This window comes from Poromitra crassiceps (genome assembly GCF_964638095.1).
Source record: "Poromitra crassiceps genome assembly, chromosome: 11".
NCBI classification, from domain to species: Eukaryota; Metazoa; Chordata; class Actinopteri; order Beryciformes; family Melamphaidae; genus Poromitra; species Poromitra crassiceps.
The window spans coordinates 40,779,262-40,794,584 of NC_139643.1; the positions used below are offsets into that span (position 1 = coordinate 40,779,262).

The 15,323-nt window shown below is 46.6% G+C and overlaps 1 protein-coding gene across 2 annotated transcripts in view; it reads right to left on the reverse strand.

The window, feature by feature from the left end:
• The window catches only part of LOC310784565 (ubiquitin-conjugating enzyme E2 E2-like), a 78,169-nt gene that overhangs the window by 5,192 nt on the left and 57,654 nt on the right, over nucleotides 1–15,323 (reverse strand). For both annotated transcript variants that reach the window (XM_083645554.1, XM_083645555.1), the window contains exons 4-5: nucleotides 11,233–11,365; nucleotides 1,531–1,678 (exon numbers count right to left, since the gene is read on the reverse strand). In XM_083645554.1, the coding sequence (XP_083501680.1) occupies nucleotides 1,531–1,678; nucleotides 11,233–11,365 (281 nt within the window). The remainder of the gene's footprint in view (nucleotides 1–1,530; nucleotides 1,679–11,232; nucleotides 11,366–15,323) is intronic.

Sequence of the window (15,323 nt, forward strand, 5' to 3'; positions counted from 1 at the left end):
GGCTGAAACTAACAATGATTTTCATTATCGATTAATCTGACGATTATTTTCTCGATTAATCGATTAGTTGGTCTATAAAATGTCAGAAAATGGTGAAAAATGCCGGCCAGTGTTTCCTAAAGCCCAAGATGACGTCCTCAAATGTCTTGTTTTGTCCACAACCCAAAATACATTCAGTTTACTGTCATAGAGGAGTAAAGAAACCAGAGAATATTCACATTTTAGAATCTGGAATCTGGAATTTTGACTTTTTTTTTTATTAAAAAATTACTCAAAACGATTAATCGATGATCAAAATAGTTAAATTTTCTGTTGATCGATTAATCTATATGTGTCAACACTTTTCAACTGTGCTGTGTTAAACCTATTTACTAACGTTAAGCAAAACATGATGACCTATGTCTATTTGTCTATTTTCAAAAACTTTTAAGGCCTTGATTCAACCCCCCCCAGCTCGTTCTGCTGGTTGAATGGTGCTGTAATGGAGCTCGTTAGCTTTTCATAAATGTTTTTCGTCTTAGCGCTGTCAGCGGTTTTACGGGACTGCGTTAGCTGAGTCGCTCCCACTTCAATATTGATCCAACTGCAATGAAGGGAGCGCCAAAGCCCGGGCTGGCAGTTTATGAGGCAACATTGTAATGGGATTAATGTAAACCGTAAAAAAAAAAACATGTTATTTTTTTACGGTTTACATTCATAGAATTCTTTGACGGTGGAATGTCAGTCACCCCGTCACAGCAAACGAGGAATAGATCTCAGGGTTCCTACACATTTTCATTTAAAAAATACCATCGTTTTTTTAGTCCTTTATTCGTTTTGAAGATTTTGTCTGGTGCTCAATATGATTTATGCAGATAGACATCTTGCCCCTGCTAGCCAGGTCATACAGAGATGAAGATTGTTCTTCACAGCCACAAATATCCGAATATGTGAGATGATCGGCAGGGCTCCTCCATTTTTAAATATAATATTATCCCCAGACTCTGTGTTCTTGACTGGATGTGATTTTGGTGGGTATTTGATATACGGTAATGCATGCTGGCAGCGGCTGGGTAATAAGAGCATCCCTCTATCTCAACATGATTATTTTTCCTTTTTTCCTGATTTCCCCCCCGACCTTCTGAACCTGCGACCTTCGTGTTGGTAGCCAGGGAATCTACCCGACGCCCTATCTGAACATTATTCTTCACAGCAACTCAAAGTGGGTCTACTTTACAACAACATAAAAGCTAGAATTATGTTTGTATCGGACCTGAAACACAAGAGTTTCTATACTTTTCCACACATTTTTATTTTTAACAATTCAAGATCTGGAATTGACCGAATTCATTTCCAACACTTTTTCCAGACTTTCCAGACCTGCATAGCCCCTGAGATAGGAGAAGACGTGAGTGAGTGAGTGAGTGAGTGAGTGAGTGAGTGAGTGAGTGTGTGTGTGTGTGTGTGTGTGTGTGTGTGTGTGTGTGTGTGTGTGTGTGTGTGTGTGTGTGTGTGTGTGTGAGTGAGTGTGTGTGAAGCAGCTCTCAGTACCAGGGTTGCAGTCGGTGAGCAGGGAGCAGATGGACAGCAGGACCTTGGAGATGGTGAGGGCAGGGCTCCAGTTGTCCTTCAGGATGTCCAGGCAGATCACTCCCTGACTGTTGATGTTACAGTGGTAGATCCTCGTGCGGAAGGTCACCTGGAGGGACAGGGGAAAGGGAAGGGTTAAGGACTAGGGCAGTGGGCGATAAATCCATTTGATCATTGAATTCAAATGTGGTGTGGTTTAGGACGACGATGTGTAAAAATGAAAACGGAGATTCACTTTAACCTGGGTAAATAAATACGACTTGATCACTCTGTCAAATTAGCCCCAGCAGCGCTTTTATTCCATTTATTCAAGGCAGCAGTTGACTGGGAGAAGTGTGTGGCAGTGTACGATGCACAAGCTAGCAGCAGCCCCCAAACAGCTGCTAAAAAGCAGGTAACATTAGCAGCATCCCATATGACAAGAAGGTGCCCCCGGTGGAAAGACATCACAGCTGGCATTTTTTACATTTTCATACAATCTCAATTTGTTTTTCTTTTTTAAGGAGGGGGGGGGGTGCACACAGTCTGCCCTGCTGCCCATTCTGATCCTGATGTCCCTGCTTACAGGCGTACATTGTACCTTGGCTATAGTAATGACCCCATTCAATTGTGGAATATTTGATATGCCCCCACCCCAGTTCACTCCACTGTAATAATAATACAGATAAAAAAGGGAGGGGAGGTGCTCCGGTAGGGAAACACTGAATACTTGTTATTCTTGGCATTGAAACTATTGAACATATCGGTATCTGCCTTCAAAATCCCATTTCGGTCCAACCCGAGTACTTACAATGCTTTTTCCAGAGGTTAATACAGTGGAATAAGGCCAGTGTGTAGTGTTAATGACTGCGCTAAGGAAAGGTCCAGCATCAGCACAACAAACACATCATCATTAAGGGGTGACCTTTGACCTCTGGGCTTCCTCAATACCGCCGGGCCTCTGACCAGAAGTGACAGTCCAGGCTCTCTCTCTCTCTCTCTCATTAACTCTCCTGCCCTCCCTTCACATCTCTTATGAGAAACAAACAGACCCTCCCTGCCCGCCTCCCACATGAGTATTATAGAGATGCGGAGTGACTGCTGATAGACAGACAGAGTAATAACCAGGGCACTTTCTATTACATGAAAGGCTGTGCAGAGATGAGAGGAGGAAAGGCAGGCAGGAGATGCGGTGATTGATGGTCTGAGGCGTCCCTCCTCCTCCGCATCCGGCGGGTTAGCAGCGGCATGCTAATGCGGCGCGGCTATCGCCCGTGTGGTCTCATTAACAGGCTGTAATCCCATCATGGCTGATGCTAATAGATTAGGATACCGCCTCCGCGTAACAACAGCTATGGCTCTAATCCTGCCTTCCCTCTGCGTTATGGTTTCATCATCCCCCATTCTCTCTCTCTCTCTCTCTCAACAACACAACAACACACCCTCTCTCTCTCTCTCTCTCCAGCTCTTCTGCCCTGCCCAAGACACAAAGCTAGCAAACGCAGCCCGCTTCTGATTGATGGCCAAAGAGGACATGAAAGGGACACGAATAGGACTGCGACTAACGATTGTTTTCATTATTGATTAGTCTGTTGATTATTTTCTCGACTAATCCATTAGTCGTTTGGTCTATAAAATGTTACAAAATGGTGAAGAATGTCGATCACTTTTTCCCCAAAACCCAAAATGACATTCTCAAATGTCAAATGTCCTCCTGACCAACAGTCCACAAGCCAAAGATAATCAGTTTACTGTCATAGAAGTAGAGACGCCAGAAAATATTCACATTTAAGAAGCTGGAACGAGATTAAAAAAAAAAACATCCAAAAGATTAATCGATTATTAAAAAAAAAATTACGATTAATTTTCTGTCGATCAACTAATCAATTAAATAAGCAATCATTGCAGCTCTACATGAAAGAGACACGAAAGCAGATAGGAGGCAGACTGTACTACTAACACTGTTCTGTATTACCGGTAATCTAAGACAGAAGAAACCTGACAGTGCATGCTGAAAAATAAGATAACTGTATTTAAGACATTTTAAGCCCTGATATTCATATCCTTTAAGACGTTTTCAGCCTTTTTTCAGACTGACTTGACATAATTGGTTCTGAACATGTAGATTGCCCAACATCTGTGGGCGATATTTCAGTGGGGAGGAGGAGGAGGAGGAAACTGGGTTGTGGAGTTATGGGTGAGTCAAGTAAATAACAGATTCATAGTTTGATACGGTGGTTTTGCAAACCGCACACTCTCCCTACATGTAAAAAAAAAGAAAGTGCAGCAGCACCACATATGGCTCAGCTGTGTTTGTACGTCTTCCTCCGTCATGGCCACAGGTCTGTTCATTTCCATTTTCCACATTCAAATGGGCGAGGGAATGAAAAGCGATGGAACTGATTCAGTTATATGGCAATACAGTCACCGTGACACATTTTAATAAATGAGACATACTGTTAAAGTTGGGCTTAAATGCAGATTCAGTGAGCATCTGATTAGGAGTCAGAGCATGGTTTTGCTGCGCTTCATGGCACATTGAACAGCCCCGTTTTAGAAGTTTCAAAGTGAGAACTAGGGCAAGCCGTGACAGATACAGTGTGCAGGGGGATTTAGTCAAAAGGCAGAAGGAGCTGATGGAGGGGGATCATGTTAGAAAAAGGAGTTTAATCTGTCAGCCAATCCATGAGTGTGTATCAGGGTTAGAACGATATATCAGCCAATCCCTGAGTGTGTATCAGGGTTAAGAACGATATATCAGCCAATCCCTGAGCGTGTATCAGGGTTAGAACGATATATCAGCCAATCCCTGAGTGTGTATCAGGGTTAGAATGATATATCAGTCCGACATTGGCCTTTTATTAAACATTGGATATTGGCCAGGTAATAGAGTGCCTAAGTCCCGCCCCCACGAGATTGCCCATGGGACCGGAGGAAGTGAATTCTCCATTCAATTCTTCATAGTCGTCCTTAAAAATGAAACATTGCGTTAGTTCGTGCAGGAGGACACGGAAGTCATAGGCTACGCCCCAGCTGTAATCAGCTGACAGCCCGCTGATTGGGTCAGCGTTTAGGTTTAAACATTCACCAATCACATCCATTCTCACAACAAGGCAGTCCATTTAAATATGGCTGCCTCGCACACCGGTCTTTGCTACTCTGTGCCACAAACATCACTGCTGCTGCTGCTGCAAAGCTTTGCCTCCACCATCCCAGCCTCCATCTTTGTAGTTCAGAGTCTGCATGGCTCAAAGGTTAAACATGTATTCAATGTTTCGCTTTGGGTTCACTCTTGTATACCCACGAGGGATTCAGCATTGCTCTCCCTGGTTAGCTTAGCATGCTGCTTGGCTAATCCAGGCAGCATCTTCTGTAAAGAGCGGAGCCATCAGCGCCAAACACAGCTGTATTTCCATTTGTTGCAATGAATGGTTAAATCTATGACAAGAGTGTTCCTGATGGGAAGAGGTCTATTTGAACAAACCAAGCAATTCAGCTATATTCAGATTCAGGAGACCATAGAACATTTCACTTGGACAAAAAAGAAAGAAAGAAAGAACACCCCCACCCCTTTCCCATGTTTGTTTTTTTTGCGTGTGAGTGAAATGTTCTATGGTCTCTCCTGATTCTGAATATATGTAGCTGAATCGCTTGGTTTTTGACCAAATAAGATTCTTTTTTTACAAGGATTTTGCAAAACGCATATATGGGAAAATGAATGGGGAATGAAATCTTTTATAGGCCCCATGCCGAACCTGTGTAATATAATCTGATATTATCACCGCAGCTAGTCGTCAATATGGGTTTATTATTATTTCATATCAGATGTCTGAGCGGAGAAATCAGTGTGGTGTTAAGAGTCTGTAAAAGCTGCAGTGGAGAAATCAGTGTGGTGTTAAGAGTCTGTAAAAGCTGCTCCGCTCTGCCTTAGGAACTAATAACCCATTTCATACCATTTCATTAGTCTGGCTTCAATGGGCAGTTTCAGTGTCTCATGTCTCAATTGCTTTTTTTATGCTCAATATCTTTACTGGACTTTCTATTGAAATCCCACATTGCATGCATAACTAAATAAATAGCAATAAAGTCATCTCTTTAAGAAAGCGGCTCATATAAAAAAGAGAATAGGGGAGAAAATAAGATAAAATAAAATGTGTGTAACAACAACAACAAAAGAGAGACTGGGCCTTTTGTACATTTCTGGTTAAAACTGCTGCAAGAATTCCCAAATCTTAGCTTATGTAAAACATGGCATATTTTTTTTTTTAACATAACATTTTCTTTCAAACAAAACCGCACGATTCATCCTACTCAAACAGGCTTGGATGAGCATCATTCTATCGGCCTGTCATATCGGCAGAGATGTTCGTTTCGGGCCCATGGAGAGATACATTCATTTCAAAGCCTTTATTACCAGCAGATAGCTATGATGATATGCTGATATCATCCTGCATCTCTAAGACATCAAATATCAAAAGAAAACAGTGGTGCAAACTAAGTCACTATCGGCAGCATCTATTCTACAGTATCAGTACTGGCCTGGAAAGCCCTGGTGGTGCCGACACTGGAGAGTAGCGGGCAGTAGCCTTGTTGTGAGCAGCTGCAGCCGTCAGATTGGGGGGCTGTGAGCTGCTGGATGGGAGAGAGCTCACAGCCTGGCTGGAAAACACGGCAGCGGGAGGCCGGATTGGGTTTAGAGGAGCTGTGTTTGCCCTCAGCCTCCACAGAGAGCCAGCACGGAGGGAGAGGAGGGGAGGGGAGGAGGAGAGGGGCTGAGAGTCTCCACAGAGAGCCAGCACGGAGGGAGAAGAGGGGAGGGGAGGAGGAGAGGGGCTGAGAGCCTCCACAGAGAGCCAGCACGGAGGGAGAAGAGGGGAGGGGAGGAGGAGAGGGGCTGAGAGCCTCCACAGAGAGCCAGCACGGAGGGAGAAGAGGGGAGGGGAGGAGGAGAGGGGCTGAGAGCCTCCACAGAGAGCCAGCATGGAATAATAATAATAATAATAATAATAATGATTGGATTTATATAGCGCCTTTCCAAGGCTCAAAGCGCTTACACAGAATCATTATTCGTTCACACCATTCGTACCGGTGGATCAGAAGCGTGGCAGCCACACATTGGCGCTCAACGGCCCCTCCGAACCACCATCATTCATGTCTACATTCATACCAATCATACCAATCATACCATTCATGTCTACATTCATACCAATCATACCAATCATACGAGGCAAGGAGGGTTAAGTGTCTTGCCCAAGGACACAACGACAGCAGCTGGGAGGGAGCGGGGATCGAACCGCCAACCCTTGGGTCATTGGCCGACCTGCTCTACCTCCTGAGCCAAAGCCGCCCGGAAGGAGAGGAGGGGAGGGGAGGAGAAGAGGGACTGAGAGCCTCCACAGAGAGCCAGCACGGAGGGTGAGGAGGGAGAGGAGGGGAGGGGCTGAGAGCCTCCACAGAGAGCCAGGACGGAGGGTGAGGAGGGGAGGTGGAGAGGGGCTGATTGCCTCCACAGAGAGCCAGGAGGGAGGGTGAGGAGGGGAGGGGGAGATGCGCTGAGAGCCTCCACAGAGAGCCAGGACGGAGGGTGAGGAGGGGAGGGGGAGAGGGGCTGAGAGCCTCCACAGAGAGCCAGGAGGGAGGGTGAGGAGGGGAGGGGGAGAGGGGCTGAGAGCCTCCACAGAGAGCCAGGAGGGAGGGTGAGGAGGGGAGGGGGAGAGTGGCTGAGACTGACTATCAGGACTCTCTCTCTGGCCGTCTCACGGCTCACACTTCACACTAGACTGGACTGGAGCAGCCTGGTCGCCAGGATAACATGTCTGCATTGTACGCTTCTGCAATACATGGGTACATAGAATAGTACATAGAACACGTTTCTGAAGCAAAAATACGCTGCACATCATGTTTCTAGATACATGTGTGTATATCAACGTTACACACATCATAGAGCCTGCTATTGAAATACCACGGTGGCCAGTAAGGATGTTGTGGTCAGGGTGGATGTAGGGTGTAAAAAACACTTGTGTTTCACACAGGAGAGACATGTTCGACCCCCAGTGTTTCCAAAGTCTACATTTAAACCGTAAGTCACATTTAATGTTTTTGTTATTTAAGCCCAACCCAAACCATAACCTTAACGTTACCCACGTTGTATTACTTGCCTAAACATAAGCAAAGTTGTTTTATTTGCATTTAACTTTGGAAAGCCAGCAAGGTTTTTAAATTTACCGCCATTTAGTTTCCAATTTACGTTGAGATTGTAGGTTTGCAGAAACGTAAAAGGCAGGTGTTTTGTTTCAAATGTACGTTGAGTTCATTGTACAGAAACATGCAATGCCGACATTTTATTCTGGCAATTGGGTTGACTGGAGAGCAGAGCAGGAAATTGTGAGAGATTCAAATTGTTCTGCAGAACATGGTCCAATCAGAGGGAGGATACAGCCCGCAATGAGTTGGAGTTCAATTCAGTGAAAAGGTGGAATAAGCTGTGTACACTTTGTCTGTGATGTATCCTGCCACATCATTATAGTTTCATTGATCATTTAGTCTGCATGCTGTTATTCACATGGAAGTCTTTCAGACATAATCAACACACGTTTGATAAGAAACTATGTATCCTGTATAACAGGAATGAAACATTCAAATGGACTGATTACGGTGCTGATGTTGAGTTGAAGATTTATTTCTACAGACTGGATCGCAAGCGCAGTATTTTCCTTTCTTGTAACTTTGAGCTCCTGTTTTTTGTTTTCTATTCAGAGAAAAGGCTGATGCCGTTTGCTTATTACAACAAGAAATGATGATATTTTTGTTCATGAAATTTAATGATATTTTAAAAAATCATGTCGTGCCACTTGAGCATCATTATTTTCTTGACTTGACTTTTTACCACTTGCCGTCATTTTATTATTATAACATAAACCCACATAAAAACTCTACAGATTGCATCACATTATGTGATAAAAGACACACAAGACAAGAAAATACAAATCTCCCCAGTGATAATGCTGAAGGGCTGGATTGATTCTCTCACACCCGGTATCCACAGCGAGCCAAACGCCTCTCTGTGCTGCACATTCACGCTCCAAAATTAGGACCAGGACAAATATGCAAGAACCCTAATAAAATATTTTCCTGTTTACTTTTTTTTAAATGTTCGTCCATAAATAGCCGACGCAGTATTTGTAGACTTGCAACCGAAACCGGGGACAAAACCGCCTGCGAGACTTAAAGCCGAGGTGGCAACCGCTGTCAGCCGGCCTGCTGTGTAAACACTGACACGCACTTACATCAGCAGAACACACACAAACACACACACACACACACACACTCCAACCCACAAACTGGAAGCGAGCCAGATGCTGCTGAACACTGCCAGCACACACACACACACACACACACACACACACACACACACACAGGCGGTGGACAAAATAACGGAAACACACCTAACTGCACATGAAGATCCAGCATCCAGGAGCCTGAACTGTGTGTAGGTGGATATTGAAGGTTTCTTCAAGAAGGAAAGCCTCCAGGTCTTTGAAGGATGAAGTAGATGGAAATCTGCTTCCCATAAAAGGTTACATCCCATTAATGTTTACATCTGCTGATTGGGGCCATGGAAGGAGTTTGACTCCATCGTGTTCATGAGACCAGCTGTGTGTGTGTGGCCTATTCTCATCTCGCAATATGGGAAGATCATGACCAGACCGGCTCTAGGTTCTGCGCTCTTTACAGGTTATGAAACGTCAGCCCTTTTTTACACAGAGATTTCGAAAGATTGCCCTTTGCCTTTTTACTAGTGATGCACCCATATGAAAATTCGGGCCGATACCGATAACCAATATTAACGTTGCCGTTATGGCCGATAGCCGATATGATCTGTATAAAAACAAGATTCTATGATAATCAAATGTTGCTCATATTGAAAAACACATGTAAACACTGTGAATTTGACAAAGTAATGTCTTGATTTATAAAAAGATAAATAGGAGAATCCCATAAATCATAGATTTTTTCCCTCTCAATATGAACATTTTGGCTGATGCAGAAGGCTATTACCTAAATATAGCCTACAAAAAGGAAACAGACGCTCGCACAGTCTGCTGTGGATTTGCTGAAACTTATTATGAGCAGCATAGCCTTGATGTAAACAACGTAGCTAAAACGTGTGTGTGTGTAATAACCTCTCTGTGGAGAGGTGTGTGTGTGTGTGTGTGTGTGTGTGTGTGTGTGTGTGTGTGTGTGTGTGTGTGTGTGTGTGTGCTGTGTGTGTGTGTGTGTGTGTGTGTGTGTGTGGCTTTATACCTTCAGGTCTCCATCCCCCTCACAGGCTCACACTGGCACCTGCGTTTGGCTTTGCTTGCGGTAAGCATTTTTGGCTCACCTCCTCATATCATATCAGCACTTTTAGCATGCTTGTAGTGCATTGAACTGCATTCACTTTATTTATTATAGCGTAGCAGCATATATTTCAAATCTAGAGTGACTTTTTACATGCAGGTAAAACACATCTTCTCTGCAGCTCTTTTGGGTTTTCTCTGCCGCACTTCCAGCTCGAAGATACAGTACATACAGTACTGTAGTTTGGCCCTACCGCAGTCACAATGACTGTATAATTACTTATGTGCACCTCTGCTCATTTGCGTGCACTACTTCAGTAAATACTATGCACTGGCGGTATAAATTTAACTCACAATTGCTTTTGTGCTGCGCCTGGACTTACGACATGTTAGCGCTCGTGTTGGTGTCAATAACTGAGATTGAAAGTGAGGGGATTTGTTCCAGCAGACGACTGGATTAAAAATTCTTCTCACCGCGTTACCATTATACACAGACGTGCGTGGATTCGACGCCATTACTACCTCCCTTGCTGGAACACAAGGCGAAACGAATGAGCCCCATTCTGAATTCGTACCTTTTACACGAGACGGCGAGGCAGAATAACGCCGGAACACCCCCGCCTGGAAAAGGCTGTGTCAAAAAGGAGCTTTTGATACAAGTGGTGTCTGAATGACATTTAATGTTGTCACATTAAATCCTTACACACCAGCTGCTAGCCTTTGTATACCTCCGCTAGTTGAAGCGCTGACTGTCAGAGCTCCTTTAAAAGCTAATTGCCATTGAACTAAACCTGACTTGTCCATGTAGCCTCCTTTTTGTCACCTTTCTGTTATTTTGTCCGCCCGCTGAGGATGAGCATGCCTCAAACAAGCCATTGTCGTTGGACAACAGAATGAAAAGCTGACAGCCAGCTGGGACAATAGCTGTATTGTCCAAACCACTGGCTGAGGGGGTGAATACTATATAGCTAGGGCCATGTGGGGGATGGAGGGAACAAACCAAAAAATTGACGGAATGATGAAATTTGGTAATAAAAATTGAATCAACTGTAACACATGGAATATTGCAGAATTGTCTATAATTTGGCTGAAATTGATCAAAGTAGGGCGAATGATCAAAATCAAAAGTAGACAAGACCTAAATATTGTAGTAAGCTGAATGATTTCATCATTGTAAAATTAGGCCTGGAGAAATAATTCTGTTTGCGTGGGACCCTTATGTCACCCCACAACTTGGTTTTCTCACCATGAGGAACACAAGAGGCTGTCGGAGAGAGAAACCAGACGATTAAAATGTAATGGGGGGAGGGGGGGGGGGCTTATATAGCTCCAAGGCAGGACTCACCTTGGGTGGTTTGAAGGGGTAGTCTGGTGTGAAGGTGATGTCCAGGAAGAACACTCCTCCCTCATACACAGAGCCTGGGGGGCCCAGGATGGTCGACCTCCACTCATAGATGTTGTCTCCTTTCGGACCGGCACTGTATTATTAACACAACAAAGACAAGGGAACAAATTCAATGTTACAGAAGAAGACGTTTAGGGAAAGGGAGGATTGTCGTGTAACTCGATTCTCTACCCAGCAGCAAGCAGGGAGGAAATCAATCTGTGTGTGATTATCAGCTGTCAAATCAGCCACACAAAGCTGTGTTTGAAGCTCCTTCTTCATTAGCAGATTAGGCCACATTATGGAGACAACAAAGACTGCCTCTGGTGGAAGATGGCAGAAATGATGCGTGTGATCAATGACATCTGGATGAGTGATCTGTCTGGGATCTGTCACACACGCACGCACACGCACACGTGCACACGCACGCACGCACACACACACACACACACACTCCCCCCCCCCCCTCTCTCTCTCACACACACACGATCCTTGATATCGGCCGATAAAGGCTTTAAGATGAAATATCAGCAACTAACATTTCTGTCCATATGGCGGGCCGATAAAATGACGCTTTAATGTTGCCCAAATGCTCGACTAAATGGCATCTTTTACATCACCTAAGTTGAAGTAGTTTTCTTATGTTGCCCAGTGAATGTGTACATTTTGAAAAGCATTGTATTCATGTCTGTCTCTGCCAGTGGGCCATCACGATAAGAGTAGGCTTAATAATGTCTTCATTCCACTACAGGAGAGGCTTGATGTTCTCTGAAATGAGGTATATATTAGGTACATATATAGCGGTATAGACATCAGCCAAAAGAGCTGTCAAGTATGGGCCTATCAGATCTGGACAAAGGAAAATGTAATATGGTGCATCCCTAGCTGCAGCAGCACATCTCTTTCCTCATTGTTCATCAGCGCTTCACTGTCGGCCAGCTGGCTGCTGCTGAGCTCTATTGTTACATTCATTCTTTCCGCGCGTGTGTGCAGCGCACGCACACACACACACACACACACACACACACACACACACACACACACACGCGCGCGCGCGGACGCAGGCACGCACACACACGCACGCACACACACACACATGCATGCACGCGCACGCACGCACACACGCGCGCGCACGCACACACACGCGCGCGCACGCACACACACACACGCGCACACACACACACTGTGGCAACTCTGATGCAAGCCAAGACTCAAAAAGCAGGTTTAAACGCTCTCGCGTTGTTTTATTCACCATTCAATTCAAAGTCCAACTTAAATTCTTCCCTTATCGGGGCTGTTCATTCAAAGTCAATCAATCCAGGCAGGTGGGGTTCACCTAACAGGTGCCCCAAAGCAGATGAGCTTTCTCCAAAACGTTACATCCAGCGCTCCAGTACATTGCCTGGCTCGCTTCCTCTGGTGAGTGCTCCAGCCTATGGCCGGGCTCACTTCATCTGATCCATGCTCCAGTCCTCTGATACATTCTCCCGTATAGCTTGCCACCAGTACCTTGCCTTAGTTACATGCTCCAGCCTCTTGCCTGTGGACGAGAGGAGAGATGAGCGCTCAGAGAATATCATACACTTAACAGCAGAAGCCTTAAGGAGAGGAGTGTAAATATCACCTACCGCCCGACAGCACGGAGAGGACCCCCTCTCTTGAGGAGAGCCAGCCACGACAGTGAACATTCAGAGCTGCGTCTAATATCTAAGCCGCTGATTGTGGAATCAGTCTCAGCCGTGTGAGCCGCTCCTCACAGCGCGCAGCTGCGAGCGGTCCCACTGATTCCGCAGCTAATTGGGGAAATACCTCTTACTGATGACGCGGCCCAGACAGCGTCTGTCTGGAACCCTGGGCTCTGATGTCACTGTGTTGGCTGGCCGTCCTCCCGCTCTCACCTGCCGGGTTAGGCTGCCGAGACACCACATATCCTCCCCCTAAGCTCGCTGCCCATGCGGCGAGCTTCCATATCTCTTTTCCATGTCTCCTGCTTCCTCGCGGCGGGACCTGGCATCGGCGAGTTGTATCTCTTCCTCAGAGTCATCATCCTCCTCGTCTTCATCATTCTCTGACTTCTTTAGCAGGCTGGCCTTCACTGCAGGCTGGGTCGCAGCCTTGGCAGCTGGAGTAGCTTCATCTGGAGTGGCCTTCTTCGCCACTTTCCCTGGTGGAGTCTCTTCTTCAGAGTCGTCCTCTTCTTCATCGTCATCATCGCTTTCTGGGCTGCTTTGCCGTCCTTGACAGCTGGCGCAGCTTTAGCTGGAGTGGCTGGCTTGCGGAGGGGATCGCTCGGGGTAGAGCGCATCATGTCCCCGCTGACTTGGTGGTTCTTCAATAACGTCACCAAGCCACACAGCCACCCATCCTCCCCCTAAAAAAATTTCCTCCTTTTTCCCAGCTTTAACCGCTCTGGGTAGCGCATCATGTCCCTGCTGAAACATTTTTTTTCCATGATCATTTTCTGCTTTCTTTCTGGCGTCGGCCGTGTGGAGGGGATCGCTCTGGATCTCTTCTTCTCCTTTCTTTCGGGCGTCGGCCGTGCGGAGGGGATCGCTCTGGGTGGAGCGCATCCCGTCCCCGCTGACTTGGTGGTTCTTCAATAACTCACCCAAGGCATTCAGCGAGGAGGGGCTCCCCTGTGCTGCAAACTTTTTGGCGTCGGGCGGACCTTCGTCACCGGCCGAGCCGAGCTTTCGGACCCCGGTCCTTCGGAATCCGTCCGGAAGGCTGGGCAGGCGAGGCGCTGACGGGGGAATCCGTTTTCCCCTCGTTTCCCCTCATCGGGGGGGATCAGGGCGCGGCTCGCTCTGCGTGGGGCCCGGTGGCGGCGGCTGACGGCGGCGGCTGTCCCGGCCGGGTCGGTCCTGAGTGGCTGGCGTTTTCTGGCGTCGGGCGGCAAGGAGCGTAGGCATCGGTCTATGACGAGTTTTTCTCTACAGGGGGTCTCCCCGAAGAGCTCCCAGTCGGCCTCGACGTCCTCATCGGGCTCTGCTTGGTGAGCACGTCTCCGGGGGCCCGTAAAGTACCTTCGTCTTTCTCTACTTTTTTTTCCCAATTCTTTTACGACCTGCTGTAGTTCACTTTGGCTTTTTTTCAGCGCCACTAGAGCCAGCTTTTGCTCCCTAGTGCGTGAGGTTGGCGTTGAATCAGAGTGCCTGCATTCTCCACCATTTGTGGCAACTCTGATGCAAGCCAAGACTCAAAAAGCAGGTTTAAACGCTCTCGCGTTGTTTTATTCACCATTCAATTCAAAGTCCAACTTAAATTCTTCCCTTATCGGGGCTGTTCATTCAAAGTCAATCAATCCAGGCAGGTGGGGTTCACCTAACAGGTGCCCCAAAGCAGATGAGCTTTCTCCAAAACGTTACATCCAGCGCTCCAGTACATTGCCTGGCTCGCTTCCTCTGGTGAGTGCTCCAGCCTATGGCCGGGCTCACTTCATCTGATCCATGCTCCAGTCCTCTGATACATTCTCCCGTATAGCTTGCCACCAGTACCTTGCCTTAGTTACATGCTCCAGCCTCTTGCCTGTGGACGAGAGGAGAGATGAGCGCTCAGAGAATATCATACACTTAACAGCAGAAGCCTTAAGGAGAGGAGTGTAAATATCACCTACCGCCCGACAGCACGGAGAGGACCCCCTCTCTTGAGGAGAGCCAGCCACGACAGTGAACATTCAGAGCTGCGTCTAATATCTAAGCCGCTGATTGTGGAATCAGTCTCAGCCGTGTGAGCCGCTCCTCACAGCGCGCAGCTGCGAGCGGTCCCACTGATTCCGCAGCTAATTGGGGAAATACCTCTTACTGATGACGCGGCCCAGACAGCGTCTGTCTGGAACCCTGGGCTCTGATGTCACTGTGTTGGCTGGCCGTCCTCCCGCTCTCACCTGCCGGGTTAGGCTGCCGAGACACCACAACACACACACACACACACACACACACACACACACACGCACACACACACACAGCTGCGAGAGGGGAGGCACTAATCCAATTCCATTTTCTATTGGAATAAGGCCAGATGCCCCTGTCGTTTTCTGGTATTACTTTTAC